The following is a 16,623-nucleotide window of genomic DNA, read 5'->3' as shown; positions in this document are numbered from 1 at the left end:
AATATAGTCCTGGAAGTCCTAGCCACAGCAATCAGGCAAGAGAAAGAAATAAAAGGGATCCAAATTGGAAAAGAAGAGGTAAAAGTGTCATTATATGCTGACGACATGTTACTATATATAGATAACCCTAAAAGGTCCACAAAAAAGCTACTAGAGCTGATCGAAGAATTCAGCAAGGTAGCAGGTTACAAAATTAATGTTCAAAAATCAGTTGCCTTTCTTTACACTAACGATAAATCAACAGAAAAAGAAAGTAAAGAAACAATCCCCTTTAAAATAGCACCCAAAGTAATAAAATATCTGGGAATAAATCTAACCAAGGAGGTGAAAGAATTATACACAGAAAACTATAAACCATTGATGAAGGAAATTAAAGAAGACTTTAAAAAATGGAAAGATATTCCATGCTCTTGGATTGGAAGAATCAATATTGTTAAAATGGTCACACTGCCCAAGGCAATCTACAGATTTAATGCAATCCCTATCCAATTACCCAGGACATATTTCACAGAACTAAAACAAATCATAATAAAATTTACATGGAACCATCAAAGACCTAGAATTGCTAAAGCATTACTGAAGAGAAAGAAAGAGGCTGGAGGAATAACTCTCCCAGACTTCAGACAATACTACAGAGCTACAGTCATCAAGACAGCATGGTACTGGTACCAAAACAGACATATAGACCAATGGAACAGAATAGAGAGCCCAGAAATGAACCCACAAACTTTTGGTCAACTCATCTTTGACAAAGGAGGCAAGAATATACAATGGAATAAAGACAGTCTCTTAAGCAAATGGTGTTGGGAAAACTGGACAGCAGCATGTAAAACAATGAAGCTAGAACACTCCCTTACACCATATACAAAAATCAACTCAAAATGGATTAAAGACTTAAACATAAGACAAGATACAATAAACCTCCTAGAGGAAAACATAGGCAAAACATTATCTGACATACATTTCAAAACTTTTCTCCTAGAAGAAATAAAAGCAAGAATAAACAAATGGTACCTAATGAAACTTACAAGCTTCTGCACAGCAAAGGAAAGCAGAAATAAAACAAGAAGAAAACCTACGGAATGGGAGAAAATTTTTGCAAGTGAAACCAACAAAGGCTTGATCTCCAAAATATATAAGCAGCTCATATGACTCAATAAGAAAAAAATAAACAACCCAATCCAAAAATGGGCAGAAGACCTAAACAAGCAATTCTCCAAGGAAGACATACAAATGATCAAAAAACACATGAAAAAATGCTCAATATCACTAATTATCAGAGAAATGCAAATCAAAACTACAATGAGGTATCACCTCACACCAGTCAGAATGGCCGTCATTCAAAAATCCAAAAATGACAAATGCTGGAGAGGCTGTGGAGAAAGGGGAACCCTCCTACACTTCTGGTGGGAATGCAGTTTGGTGCTGCCACTGTGGAAAACAGTGTGGAGATTCCTCAAAAGACTAGGAATAGACTTACCATATGACCCAGGAATCCCACTCCTGGGCTTGTATCCAGAAGGAAATCTACTTCAGGATGACACCTGCACCCCAATGTTCATAGCAGCACTATTTACAATAGCAAAACATGGAAACAGCCTAAATGTCCATCAATAGGTGACTGGATAAAGAAGAGGTGGTATATTTATACAATGGAATACTACTCAGCCATAAAAACCGACAACATAACGCCATTTGCAGCAACATGGATGCTCCTAGAGAATGTCATTCTAAGTGAAGTAAGCCAGAAAGAGAAAGAAAAATACCATATGAGATCGCTCATATGTGGAATCTAAAAAACAAAAACAAACAAACAAACAACAACAAAGCATAAATATAGGACAGAAATAGACTCATGTACAGAGAATAGAGACTTGTGGTTACCGGGGGGGGGGCGGGGTAGAGAGTGGGAAGGGATAGACTGGGATTTCAATATTGTAGAACAGATAAACAAGATTACACTGTATAGCACAGGGAAATATACACAAAATGTTATGATAAATCACAGAGAAAAAAATGTGACAATGAGTGTGTATATGTCCATGAATGACTGAAAAATTGTGCTGAACACTGGAATTTGACACAACACTGTAAAATGATTATGAATCAATAAAAATGTAAAAAAAAACACCTTCTCTTTTTCATGGGATTTAGAATAAATCTGGAACACTGATAAAAAATAACCCAAAATTATAATAAACACATATGCAACAAATAATAGAGTCCCAAAATATATAAAACAAACATTAGAAGAATTGAAAGAAAAGATAATAGTAGTCCTACAAAAATAGTTGAAATCATCAATAACCACTTTTAATAATGAATGGAAGGTCTGGACAGATCAGTAAGTAAAATTAGGTCTTAAACAACACTATAAACCATTTTCACCTAATTGACATATATAGAACACTCCATACAATCCTCAAGTGTACATGGAATGTGTTCCAGTATACACCATATATATCTTAAGTCCCCAAACAAGTCTCATTATATTTTAAAAGATTAAAACCATACAAAGTGTCTTCTCTGACTATAATGGAATGAAGCTAACAATCAAGAACAGAAGGAAACCTGGAAAATTCACAAAAAGTATGAAAATTAAACCATACATTCTTAAAAGAACAGATGGATCAAAAACGAAATCAGAAGGGAAATTAAAAAATAATTTGAAATTAATAAAAAAGTGATATATCCATTTAAGGTAAAACCTAAAATGTTTAAAAGAAAATAAAGAAGAAAATTTTGTGACCTTAGGTTGACCAATAATTTCTTAGATACAACACCAAAACTATGATTCATGAAAGAACACACAGATAAATTGAAATTTACCAAAACTAAAAATTTGTCTCTTCAAAATGACATTTTTAAAAGAACCAATGACAATCCACAGACCAGAGAAAATATTTACAAATTATCTATCTGATAAAGGAATTGTGTACAGAATACTAAAACAGTGATAAGAAAATAAACAATCCAATAGTATATTAACTAAAGTACATTTCATAAAAAAGATATATATATATATCTTTATATCTATATATATATATATATATCTTTATATATACATGGCAAATAAGCACATGAAGGTACTCAACACCTTTAGTTATTAGAAGAATGCAACTTAACAACAAAGATACAATTGGACCCTCATTACTGGGGCTAAAGTTTAAAGACTAACCATACCAAGTACTAACAAGGATGCCAAGTATCTGGAATTCTCATAAGCTGTTGATGGAAATGTTGAATGGTGCAACCACTCTGGGAACCAGTTTGGCAGTTTCCTAAAAATTTAAACATAAACCTACCACATGATCCCACTTCAAGATATTTATCAAAGAGAAATAAAAGCTTATGTCCATACAAATATTTGTACATAGATGTTTAATGCAACAATATTTGTAATAGCCAACAAGTTGAAATGACCCAAATATCCATCAACATAAATAGATAGACAAATGGTGGTGTATTCATATAATAGAATGCTATAATAAAATGGAATTTTCAATACACTGTATAATATGGATGAATTTCAAAATAATTATGCTTAGTGAAAGAAGCCAGACAATAAAAGTATATATATAATGTGATTGTATTAACATAAAATTCTATTATATGCAAATTAATGTATAGAGACAAAGCAGATCACTTGATTCCCTTTGAATAGGGTTAACTGAAATAAACTAGGGAACAGGAAAAAGGAATCTCTTGGAGTGTTATTATCTTGATTTTCGTGCACATATTTGAACATATCCATATGTCAAACCATATGAAATTTCATATTTTAAATATATGCAGTTTATTGTATGTAGTTATTATAGTTGATGGCATAACTAGAAGAAAAATAATTACTTAAACTGACTTGAATAGAGTATTTTCATCATGCATATCTAATGGATATAGCCTGAAGACTAAAAACAAGTAAAGTAACATTATATTGCATTTAGTAGTTTTTTTGGTACCAATATTTATCCATAAGATTAAAACATTGACTGCACACACACATACACACACATACTTCAGTTTAAGAAGAAGTAGATACAAATATAAAATCAAAGAGTTAGAATTCCTATAACATTTTATTTTAATTGAAAATATATGTAAGATCTCAAGTTTTTTCCTTCCTAAAACTATAGATATATATAGTTTCTTAGCTCTTTCCTACTATAAAAATTCCAGAAGTGACACCAAACTAATAGCATCAATACTCAGATTGTGATTTGCAATGCCATTGCTCACTAAAAAGAACCAGAACCTTGGAGAAATCTCTGGTTCAAAGTCTGAATCAGGAATAGATCAGATGATCATCAGACTTTTTATCATGCCAGACAGCCAGGAAGCTATCTAAGACTACTGGGGTCACATTAAAAACACAAAGAGGCTAGCTTTAATCAGTACCCACTGGCCCAAGATGGCAGTATTTAAGCATTGATAAACTTAGAAGCTATAATTAAATTACATAGAGCATGTATCCTGCCTTTCTTATAAGGAAGCAGCTTTAATCTTACCAAACAGTTGATGAATTAAGAGTTGTTTATAGAAGAATGTCAGCTAATGAATGCAGAAAGACTGATAATTAAAAAGTTACCATTTTGCAACCTCTAATGAAATAAAGGATCTGGACAACAATCATCAAAGTTGTTTGGGGAATTTTACAATGAATTGATAAGGCTGACAAATCTTGAACCCACTGATCAATTTTTAAAATTATATTCCCTCTGTTTTAATACTATGTGAAGTAAACAGTGTCACCTATGAAGTAATCTTGCTAAAATAATTAAAACTGAATCTAATTCATCCTCTAACATTTATTGACTTAATGGAGATTGGGTGATTAGAAACAACATGTTAAGTTACACTACAAGGATGCAATCACCCAAATCCAGAGACTTAGAAATTCTACAGGACATAAAAAAATTTATTCTGTATAGTACAGGGAACTAGATTAAATATCTTGTAATAACCTTTAGTCAAAAAATATGAAAACAAATATATGTATGTATGTATATGCATGACTGGGACATTGTGTTGTACACCAGAAATTGACACATTATAACTGACAGTACTTCAATAAAAAATAAATAAATAAAAGTTATGTTTACACACACACACAAGAATGAAATTCTACAGGACAAGTTGTACACTTTCTTAAATAAGTGGCTTGTTAAAGGATTAGAGTGAACCTGTTAAAGACTAAAAAGATGTATCAAACAAATGCAAATATATGACTTTGGATGCTGCTTCAAACAAAATGAATATGAAAAGAAAATTTTGAGACAATAAAGGGAAATTGAACATAAACTAGTTGATAATATTCAGAAACTGTTGCTTATTTGGGGGTGTTATAATTATATTGTGGATATCTTTTATCTGTTAGCATACTGAGTATTTACAGGTGAAATGATGTTATGTCCAAGATATGCTTTAAAATTAGTCCAGAGGAAAACTCAGTGGAAAGGGCAGTGGATGAGCTTAAATTGCAGGGGCTGATAACTTTTATCCTAGGTGATAAATATGTAAAGATTCATTATATTCTTTCAATTTTCACATTTGAAAAAAATCATAATAAATTTTAATAAACAGACATGTTCACATTCTCATATAGACCAGGAAGCCACTTTGCCTGGTACATGTGAAAAGCCAATGGAAGTATTTTAATTGTAGAAAAATGGCTTGGTTGAGAGTTATTTTGCAATAATGGCTCTGAAATCATATAACTTAGGTAAAAATTCTGGCTTTCTTGCTTATTAACTGAAAACTCCATTGGAAAGTTACACAACCTCTCTAAATCTTGGTTTTCTCAGTGTTTTAATGGAAATAATGATGTTATTAACTTCATAGCATTATTATGAGTTATAACTAAGATAATTCATGTGATATATTAGCACAGTGCATGGTACATAATAAATGTCCAATAAAGGTTAAGTGCCTTTATTAATCTATAGTCGCAAGCTTCATTTTAAAAGAGGATAAAACTGTTTAGATCAGTATTTGTAATATCATAGAATTCCAAAGTTGCCTATGAACTAAGAAATTATCTGGTACTTTCAGAGAGTTTGAAACCTAAATCACCAGAAAGAAATGTCTATTAATCTGGAATAGAGACTATAAAGATATCATAGGGTCTGTTTTCCCTCAGTTAGATCACTTGTTTCTCTATCTCCCCCTGAGACCTTGCATTTTATTTTAGCAAGTTATCATTTACATTTAAAAAAACGCAAAATTATAGATGGCATTTTCATTTTGTTGGCAGTTGCCTTTGCTGTGCAAAGCTTTTCAGTTTGATGCAGCCCCATTTGTTTATTTGCAAATGATAAATCTGACAAAGAGTTAATATCTAAAATATACAAAGAACTCATATAACTCAGCATCATGAAAACAAACAATCCAATTAAAAAATGGACAGAGGAACTGAATAGAAATGTTTCCAAAGACAAACAGATGGCCAACAGGCAAATAAAAAGGTGTTCAACATCACTAATCATCAGGAAAATGCAAATCAAAACCACAATAAGACATCACCTCACCCCTGTCGGAATGGCTATTATCAAAAAGACAACAGATAACAAATGTTGACGATGATATGGAGAAAAGGAAGTCCTTGACCGCTGTTGATGGGAATGTAAATTGGTGCAGCCACTATGGAAAACAGTAATGGAAAACAGCCACTATGGAAAAAATGGAGATTCTTCAAAAAATTAAAAATAGAACTACCATAAAATCCAGAAATTACACTTCTGGGTATTTGTCTCAAAAAATGAAAAAAAACCTAATACCAAAATATATATGCAAAAAAAAAAAGAGAGAGATGCACACCAATGTTCATTGCAGCATTATTTACAATGGCTAAGATATGGAAGCAACTTAAGTGCCCATAAATAGATAAATGGATAAAGAAGATAGATGTGATGTACACACACACACACACACACAAACACACACACACACACACAGAATATTACTTAGCCATTAAAAGGAATAAAATCTTGTCACTTGCAGCAACATAAGCAAACCTAGAATTATGCTAAGTGAAATAGGTCAGAGAAAGACAAACACTGTAATTTCACTTATATGTAGAATCTAAAAAACAAAACAAATAAACAAACATAACCAAACAGAAACAGAGTTATAGATTCAGAGAACAAACAGGTGGTTGCCAGAGAGGAACGGGATAGGGAGAGGACAGAAATAGGTAAGGAAGATTAAGTGTATAAACTTTCAGTTACAAAATAAATGAGTTCTAGGTATGAAATGTACAATACGGGGAATAAAGTCAATAATTACATAGTATCTTTGTATGGTGACAGATGGTAACTAGACACATCATGGTGATTATTTTGAAATGTATAGAAATATCAAAGCACTATGGTGTACAAGAAACTAACAGTGTTGTAGACCAATTATACTTCAAAAACAAACTCATAGAAAAAATTATCAAATTTGTGGTTACCAGAAGTGGACATGGGAGGAGGGGTAATTGGATGGTGGCAGTCAAAATGTATAAACTTCAGTTATAAGATAAATAAGTACTAGGGATGTAATTTATAACATGATACATGTAATTAACACTGTTGTACTTAATAAACACAGTTGTTAAGAGAGTAAATCCCGAGTTCTTATCACATAGAAAAATATTTTTCTATTTTTAATGTATTTTTGTGAGATGATAGATATTTATTAAACCTATTTTGTAATCATTTCATGATGTAAGTCAAATCATTATGCTGTACACCTTAAAGTTATACAGTGCTATATGTCAATTATATTTCAATAAAACTGGAAGAAAAACTATATACAATTCTTTAAAAAGAGTCTGACAATGAAGAATATAGACACATTTGTTTACAACACTTTGAACATTATAATTACTTCATACTCTAATGTAAGAATTAGTAACTATAAATGAGAACTGAGGGAACAAATATATTATACTGCTCAATTTGAGAAAATAACTTGGATCATGTGAAAACTTGAATTAAAAGAGTAATATCCATTTATTATGATTATATATTTATTACTTTAAATATTCTCCAGCTTTTTTTCTCAAGAGATCAAAGTGATTTTCATATCAATTGATTTTTATTCTCTAAGCCTCTCCACCACACAGTTAACCCTCTTATCCAGCATACTACCAAACAGAATGCTTTTGATATTTATGTTAACTGGCATTTCCATTCCATTTCTTTATACAGGGTTACAAAATGTACATAGGCAAAAATTGTCTTGACAGCAATGACCTAAAAATCTACAAGTTTAAATTAAGCTGTTTCTAACATAAAGTATAATTTTAAATTTCAAAATGAGATTGCACCAACTAATCTGCAGACAATTTTTTTCATTGAATAAGGAAGAAAGATAGGATTCTAATATGCTTACAAATTTTCAGATTCCTGAATCATCAAAGAAATATACATACACTTCAGTCTAGATGTACTAGGTCTATGTTATCATAAGCAAAAATTTTAAATGTGGAATTTGACAGCTCTTTAGTAACCTAAAATAATTTAATAACTATAATACTCAATTTTATAATATGCTTAATAGAATAGGGTTTACTGTGAAAAACTGTATACTTAAGAAAATGTCATCATTTTTCAGGACTTTTGAGCATCATGTAATGCATTGCACTGGCGATTATGTAGAAAATGTTAAAGCACTTTCCCATGAATAACAAGTTTGAATGTGACTTAAACAGTGACTTGTCATTTCATTTATCCTGCTAGTATTTCTGTGACATATATAAGGGGCAAGGTTCATTTGGAACTATAAAATGAAAAGAATCTAGATTTATTCCATTTGTGTAACCAGTAAAGTAGTGTGTACTGAAAAAAATTCTTACCACTCTCCTGATTTTATAAAGGTTTGTGGTCAGTATTTCTTGAATATTATCCATAAGGTCTTGATCCAGGGGTGTTGAGAATGGGACTGACTTGGTTGTTTCATGGCTGTGGCTGCAAAAAAGAAAAGTATCTGGAATTCTTATAGGCATTCAATTCATAAATGTACAAATTTAATAAATACATTCACAAAAGATAAATTATGAATAAATAGAGACACCACAAAGATGGTCTGAAAGGCTATTTGAGGGTGAAGTGGAGAGTGAGCAATGTAGAAAGGCACATTGAAAAGCAGAAATCTGAGCTTTAAGGGTAGTAAATTAAAGTCATTCAGGGAATTTCTACTTTTCTCAATATTTTAAAGTATACTTGTATATCTAGACTAGTAGATATATAAGCAAAAATATTTCAAAGGACAGTTCTGTTTGTGAGTACTCAAATTTGTATAATCCATACCACTGTATACTCTATATACAACCAAATATGTATAGAGTATTGATAGTACTTCCTCAATATGGGTTTAATAAAGATATAACTTGAATATCTGTTAAAATTTAACTTAAAGTATTTATTTATTCATTATGCAAGGAAAATGGAAAATCAATTTAACTATGATGACTGAGACCAGGCATCAGAATTATGCTGTTTCATACTAGCATTTCAAATGGATTTTGAGATTTTTCTCTTTTTTCCCATTTTAAGCATTTTTAGATGTACAGTTAATTAGCATTAAACATATTCATTTTTCTTCAACCATCACCACCATCCATCATTAGAAATTTATAATCTTCTCCAACTGAACCTGTGTACCCATTAAACAATAACTCCCGATTTCTATCTTCGTCTACCCCTGGAAACCACCATTTTACCTTCTGTCTATGAATTTTCCTATTTTAGGTATCTCATATAAGTGGAATCATACAGTATTTGTCTTTTTTGTAGCTAGCTTATTTCACTTAGCACGGTGTTTTTGAGGTTCATCCATGTTGTAGTGTTAAAATTTCTTTCCCTTTTAAGGTTGAATAATATTCCACTGTATATATATATATATATATATATATATATATACCACATATTTTTATCCATCATCTGTCAGTGGCTACTTAGGTCACTTCCACATTTCATCTACTGTAAATAATGCTGCTATGACAACAAGGATGTACAAATATCTGTTCAAGTCTCTGCTTTTACTTCTTTTGGGTAAAGACCCAGAAGTGAAATTGCTAGGTCACATGGTAACTCTACATTTAATTTTTTTTTGAGGTATCATTGTATCATCTTCCACAGTTGGTGCACCATCTTACATCCACAACAGGAAAGTACAAGAGCTTCAGTGTCAGCACAATCTTGTCAACACTTGCTATTTTCTGTTTGTTTTTTTTTAAATAATGGCCATCCTAATGGGCATGAGGTAGCTTTGAGGTTTTTCTTAAGTATGCTACCACCTAACAATAATTGAATTGATTTTTATTATATATATACAATCTTACAACAATATTTTTATGCTAATTATCCAATTAAAGCTTTATTCTCCATCTAAATTCTAAAACATATCATCATCATTAACGGCTTATAAATTCCTAAATATTTAGCATACTTCTTTTCCTAATATTAATGCCAGATTTATATTGTTAAATCAAAGGGAAATTTCAATATTTCTATGGTCATTTCAGACAATGATGAGAGCCAATTTGTGTGATTTAGATAAAATGGAATTCACATTTAGGATCCTGAATTAACCAGAATTGCTATATATATACTTATCAAACACATAAAATTTATATTTAGCCCTTAATTGTGTTTTTATTATATATACTTGACTTAAAAATATATTAATTTTCCTATATATGGCCAAAGCCTAATCTATTCAAGAATTTACAGCATAAAATTTTTACTCATCTATCTTTCCTTCTCCATAGCTAGCCTAGTCCTGCCTAATACAGAAGATCCAGCTGAGATAATAGCAGAAGTCCTTTGTGGTAGAAAATACTTCAGTAGGTCATCTGGTGCAGTTCACTTTTAAAAAACAAGTAAAAAACTCAACAATGAAAACAAGTATGTTCTAATTAATAATCTCTTAAAACACAAACTAGTTTGTAATATATTTTGATATCCTACTTCAGTGCTTATTTGGGAGCTTATTCTTTTGTTTTGTTTTGTTTTTTATTTGTTTCTTTTCTATTGAAGTATAGTTGATTTATTATATTATATTAATTTCAGATGTACAACATGATTCAATATTTTTATACATTATACTCCAATAAAAGTCATTAAAAAATAGTGGCTATAATTTCCTGTGCTGTACAGCATATCTTGTTGCTTATCTATTTTATACATAGTAGTTTATATCTCTTAATCCCATACTCTTATCTTGCCCCTTTTCCCTTTCCTCTCATAACAGTCACATAATCCAGCCATTCCACTCCTGGGTATATATATAGAAAAAATGAAAACACTAATTCAAAAAGATACGTGCACCTCCAATGTTCATAGTAGCATTATTTACAATAGCCAAGATATGGAAGCAACCCAAGTGACCCTCAACAGGTAAATGGCTAAAAAAGATGTGGCATGCATATACATATGTAATGGAATATTATCCATCAAAAAGAATGAAATTCTGCCATTTGCAGCGATGTGAATGGAACTAGAGAATATTATGCTTAGTGAAATAAGTCAAACAGACTAAGACAAATACTGTTTGCTAACATATTCTTGAAAAGCCATCCCTTAATTTCAGTCAATCATTTAGAACCCAAAGGATTCCCATTCTTATACTGTGGGGTTTGGATTTTTTTTTTACCTTGAGTTCTGTTTTGCTTTTGCTTTTGACAATTTCCTTCCCTTGATACCTTTACAGTTTTCTTCTGATTATAAAATATACTTGGTGTATTATGTATACACACCAAAAATGTATAAAATACAAAGAATAATATAAAAATCAAATAATGTAATTACTTAGCTCTTAGTCTATGCATTTCTAGGATATTTATGCACATATACAGATACAGGTATAAATTAAATTTTCTACAAAAAAATGATCATGCGATATTTTCTATTTTTCAGGCTTCTTATTCTAATCAACACTGTACCCTGGATATAGTTCCATGTCAATACATTCACGTATATCTAAGGCCTGCATTGTGTTCTAGTCAATTCAACAAGAGCTAAACTTTGAGGCCTCAACCTCTGAATATGGAATAGAGAAATGAGCCCTCCAGTGGTGAAATATCTCTCTATCAAATCAAGCACTGGCTGGTTGAAAATGATGAGTCCAATGATAAGTAAGTTAATCCTTTTGTCCTGGGCTAAATACGTAACTACAGTTACTTCATACCAGTTAAAATGAATTATGCTTGAAGAATTTTTTTAATTTTATAAAATTTTAATCAAAACAAACCCCCCCTCAAAAAATTTCATGATGCAGGAAAAGACAAATTCCTACTCAAACACCAAATTTAATAAATTATTATTTATAGTAATATTATTTTCTTCCTTAATTACATTCCCTTCCTTATATTTTCTCTCTTTAAAGATCTATCTACTCTCTCCTAACAATTGCCTAAAGACATACAGCAAGGACATCTCCAAATTATATATTTTTTTCTCTATTGATATTCCCCAGCAAAAGAAAAAAGAAAAGCTAAATACCTTTTAACACTCAGGTCAGTGCTTAATCAACAAAAGTTAATGATAAATTATTTTACCTAAAAAGAGTGTTTAAATCAAATAAAAATACAAACATGTACTTCTTGGAAGATAGATAACGTTTTTAAACTTTCAGAAGCTAAAGTTTCATAGATAGAATTTATCTCATAAAGCCTTGTTCACCACTCCATTCTAAACATTGCAGCCTGTGGTACTCAAACAAACATTCTCAATTTTATCTGAGCTCTTTTTCATATTTTTTCAGGAGGCAATGCGATGAAAGACAACTGTGCTTTAAATGGAAGGAACTTTGAATAATTCTGTAGTTTTTCTGTGATATCTCATTAAACAAATTAAAACACACACACATGCACAAGCACATGCACAAGCACAAGCACATGTACACATACACACACATACACACTTACAGCAAAGATGTACTAGATGGTGTGTGTATTAACTGGCCTGCTTCAGCTAGCTCAATGGCATGTTTTCTTTCAAGCTTTTCATAAAGAAGCACGATGCTTGATTTGGACTGGTCATATTCTCTGAGCAAAATCTTCTGCAAATACATGCTATTGAAATACTCCAGTCTGCTCAAGAAGCAAATAAAGTAAAAATTCCAGGAAATTACTGCCAATTTTTAGTACTTTTACACTCTAGTGAGAAGGTCCCAGGACTGCCTACTACAAATGTACTTTGTTTAAATGAAAATTTTAATCTATTGTGTAAAGAGAAAAATGCATATGAGAAAATCTTACTTAATTATAAATATGTCTTTATGAGGAAATTGAAGCTTTTTGTTTAACCCACTAGTACCAACCAAGCCAAGGGAAACAGCCTATAAAGCTTTGCATCAAAGACTGAAATACTGGCCAAGCAGAGTCTAAATTTCAGAGAAGGCCATGAAAGAAAAGGGCTTATACAATTTATTTCAATGGATGGGAAAAAGAATGGAACACCTTTGTTAAATGTTGCTTAGGGAACCTGAATTTAAATTCACATAATAAACTCACAAAATGAAAAATAAATCATGTTAAACCACAGTTTCACAAAACCTGAGTGAAAATGTCCAACTAAATATAGATTTATGGTCAATATTTTAAAAAATACTTATACCATATTCTTAAAGAGTTTATTGAGGTTTACTTCTTTTTCAAATATTTATATATTAAAAGGCACTTCTTGATGTTTCAGGAGTCTAAAGCCACCTTGACTCTAGGCTCAAGCTGTTAACCTGAAATTTGCTCAGGAAGATAATAGGTGGCAGTACCCAGCTTAGAAAAACAAAACTAAAAAGTTAAATATCAATTTTTACCTATGAAAAATATTGGACCCAGAAACTTATGGGACTTGGAAGAGATGCTATTTTAGAGGAGGGGGAGATTTGTATAGACTAGGTAAGAGCAAAGGGAAGAAAAAGGAAAGGAGATGACCTAAAACCATGAAGTTTTCAAGGTCTGTGTGTGTTTAACTTGTCCACAGAAAAAAATCACTGCATAAAACCACACAGAACATATCTAAACATAAAGTCAGGTGATTAGCTCAAAATTTTATTGTAAAAAAATTTAATTGTTTATCTGTTTGATATCTCAAGAAGGACAAGTCAGTAAGTATAAATTATCCCATTCATGGTTTACATTACTTCTGTATGATCAAAAAGAGTCATCAAAATCAAACATATGAAAAAGACTTATTTTTGTTTGATCTTTTGCACTTATAAGGAGGGTAAAAGAATCTATTCTTTATTTATCAGAGTTTAAAATAAACCTGCTTTGGGAGTGACCACTGTCATAAGTTCTCTTGATTCTCTAACCTTAACATTGTCTTAGAAGACACCTCTCCTGGAAGGTTAATATAAAAGGATCTCTACAAAGTATCAGTCTTACCAATTCTGCCAAGTGTTTGCTCCTAAAATCCTATCTGTTTTTTCACACAGCCCCTGCAAGGAATCTAGGTTGAAGCAGCAGATTTTAATATGTGTTGCTACAAGGGCACTTGAAGTATATCATAATTTAGAATAGTTCAAACATTTGGATTTAAAATCTAGGACTAGATTTAATATCAGAATTTAAAATATCCCTTTTAAAATTCATTAAGTCATTCATTTATTTATTAAAAATATTTATTGAGTACATATTATTTGGAAGGATGTTTTCTAAGTGCTGCAGTTATAGAACTTAAAAATTCAGACAAGGTCTCTGTCCTCATGCCACTTATATTTTAGTTAGAAAGAAACATACAATAAGAATAAAGATATATTTTATATGAATTATAATTTAAAATTAAAAAATAAAACATTTAATAAACAAGATAAGATATTAAAATATCAGAGATTTATATGTTATTCAGAGAATTACCGTACATTGATATAACTGAGTAATGAGGGAAGAACTCTTTGAGAAAATGAAATTTAAGCTAAGGCTTAAATGACAAGAAGGCACACAAAGATCAGGTAGAAGAGCATTCCAGGCAGAGGGAACACTATGCAAAGCCTTTAAAGTAAAAATGTGCTGAACTTAATTTGTTAGACAAAAAGGAAAGACAACATGGCTATGTTGTAGTATACGGCAGAGAGAATAGTATGAGATGAGGTGAGAAAGCCAGATTTGTAAAATGAGGTAAGTAGTTTGGATACCTTTTAAGTGACAAGCTATTAGAAGCTTTAATTAGGATAGTAACAAGATCTGATATAAAATCCTTTTTTTAATGGAACTGTGCATAATAACCCCCTCCCAAAAATGGATGGTCTGAGAATTTTATGCACACTGTTTAGTTTTGGGGTCTCGCCTTACTGTCAATCACGTCTCTCACGATAAAAAGAAAGATCTCTGTCTTTGTTTCCTAGCTGTCATCTTTTTAACAACATGTGGATAAATATATCTCAACTATTCCCAACAGAAACATACAGAAATATATACAGGCTTATTTTCATTTTTCTACACATGTATACAAGCATATTTTTAGCAAATCCTCACTTGTCTTTCCAGTAATATTGCCCCCAGTGTCCTGATATGTCTTCTATGCCAGCCAGCAAGTGATCAAAGAACTGAAATATAAAAGAAAGTCTAAATATATAGCATATATATATATATATAAAGAACTTGGTCAATTACTACCAAATATAATGATCCATCAAAAGCACCTTGAAATTATTGATTTCATCTGACTTGCTTATTTTTTAATCTGAAACGTTTTGTAGGGTAAGGATAAAAAGGAGACTCTACAATTGTATGTGAGGATGTCTGCAGTAATTCTAATACAAGCATTAAAGACATTCTATTTATAATTGCTAAAATAAATAACAAGGTCCAACTGTATAGCATGGGGAACTATATTCAATATCTTATAATAGCCTATAATAATAAAGAATATGAAAAGGAATATATATGTATAACAGAATCACTATGCTGTACACCAGAAATTAACACAACATTGTAAACTGAATATACTTCAATTACATAAATAAATAAATAGATAAATAAATACAGCGGTTAAATGACAAAATAAAATAAAGTTGAAAATGCACATGTCAATCAGTATCATATGATAGATTCACTTATCTATTAAAAATATGGGCTTGGTAAAATGATGTAAATAAAAGATGTAAAAAGCATGGCCCCCATCCTTGAAGAATATAGAACCAAACTGGAGAGGCAAAACTTAAAGAAATGGACAGAGATTAAAGCATGTGCATGATAATAGAGTTCAAAATGAAACAGGGGTATATAAGGAAAAAAAAACAAATCATTGCATGTAATGGGAATAGCATGAATAAAATGAATGGGAATATGGGGACCAAGATGGTAGAGTAGAGAGACTCACACATTGCCCTCTCCCAAAAATACACCAAGAATTACATCTACAAACCCACTGAATCGCATAGAACACCTACTGAAATCTGGAAGAGTGTCTCTCACTTCAAAATACAGGAGGATTCTCACAAAATCCAGTGAGAGAAAACGAAAAAAAAAGAAAAGAAAAGAAAAAATTTGGTGTAGAATGGGTCTTGCAGGAAGGGAGTGGCATGGGAAGAAAGGCACCCTTATACTGGGATGCCCACTCTCCAGCCAGGAAGTCAGAGGAGAAAGAAGCAGAGCTTCTGAGGCTCAGAGGAGTAAGTCACAGCCACTTGGTGGAC

At 31.4% G+C, this 16,623-nt stretch overlaps 1 protein-coding gene across 1 annotated transcript in view; it reads right to left on the bottom strand.

Moving 5' to 3' along the window:
* Window positions 1-2,553: 2,553 nt before the first annotated feature.
* LOC102544123 (sodium/hydrogen exchanger 2-like) overlaps window positions 2,554-16,623 on the bottom strand; it is a 62,315-nt gene continuing 48,245 nt past the window's right edge. Inside the window, exons 7-11 of the mRNA XM_031671591.2 lie at window positions 15,461-15,531; window positions 12,911-13,075; window positions 9,699-9,722; window positions 8,837-8,909; window positions 2,554-2,571 (exon numbers count right to left, since the gene is read on the bottom strand). Coding sequence (XP_031527451.2) covers window positions 2,554-2,571; window positions 8,837-8,909; window positions 9,699-9,722; window positions 12,911-13,075; window positions 15,461-15,531 — 351 coding nt within the window. The remainder of the gene's footprint in view (window positions 2,572-8,836; window positions 8,910-9,698; window positions 9,723-12,910; window positions 13,076-15,460; window positions 15,532-16,623) is intronic.

The sequence above is a fragment of the Vicugna pacos genome, chromosome X (assembly GCF_048564905.1).
Source record: "Vicugna pacos chromosome X, VicPac4, whole genome shotgun sequence".
NCBI lineage: Eukaryota > Metazoa > Chordata > Mammalia > Artiodactyla > Camelidae > Vicugna > Vicugna pacos.
The sequence above is the reverse complement of the archived record's forward strand: the minus strand, read 5'-3'. Positions and strand labels throughout refer to the sequence as shown.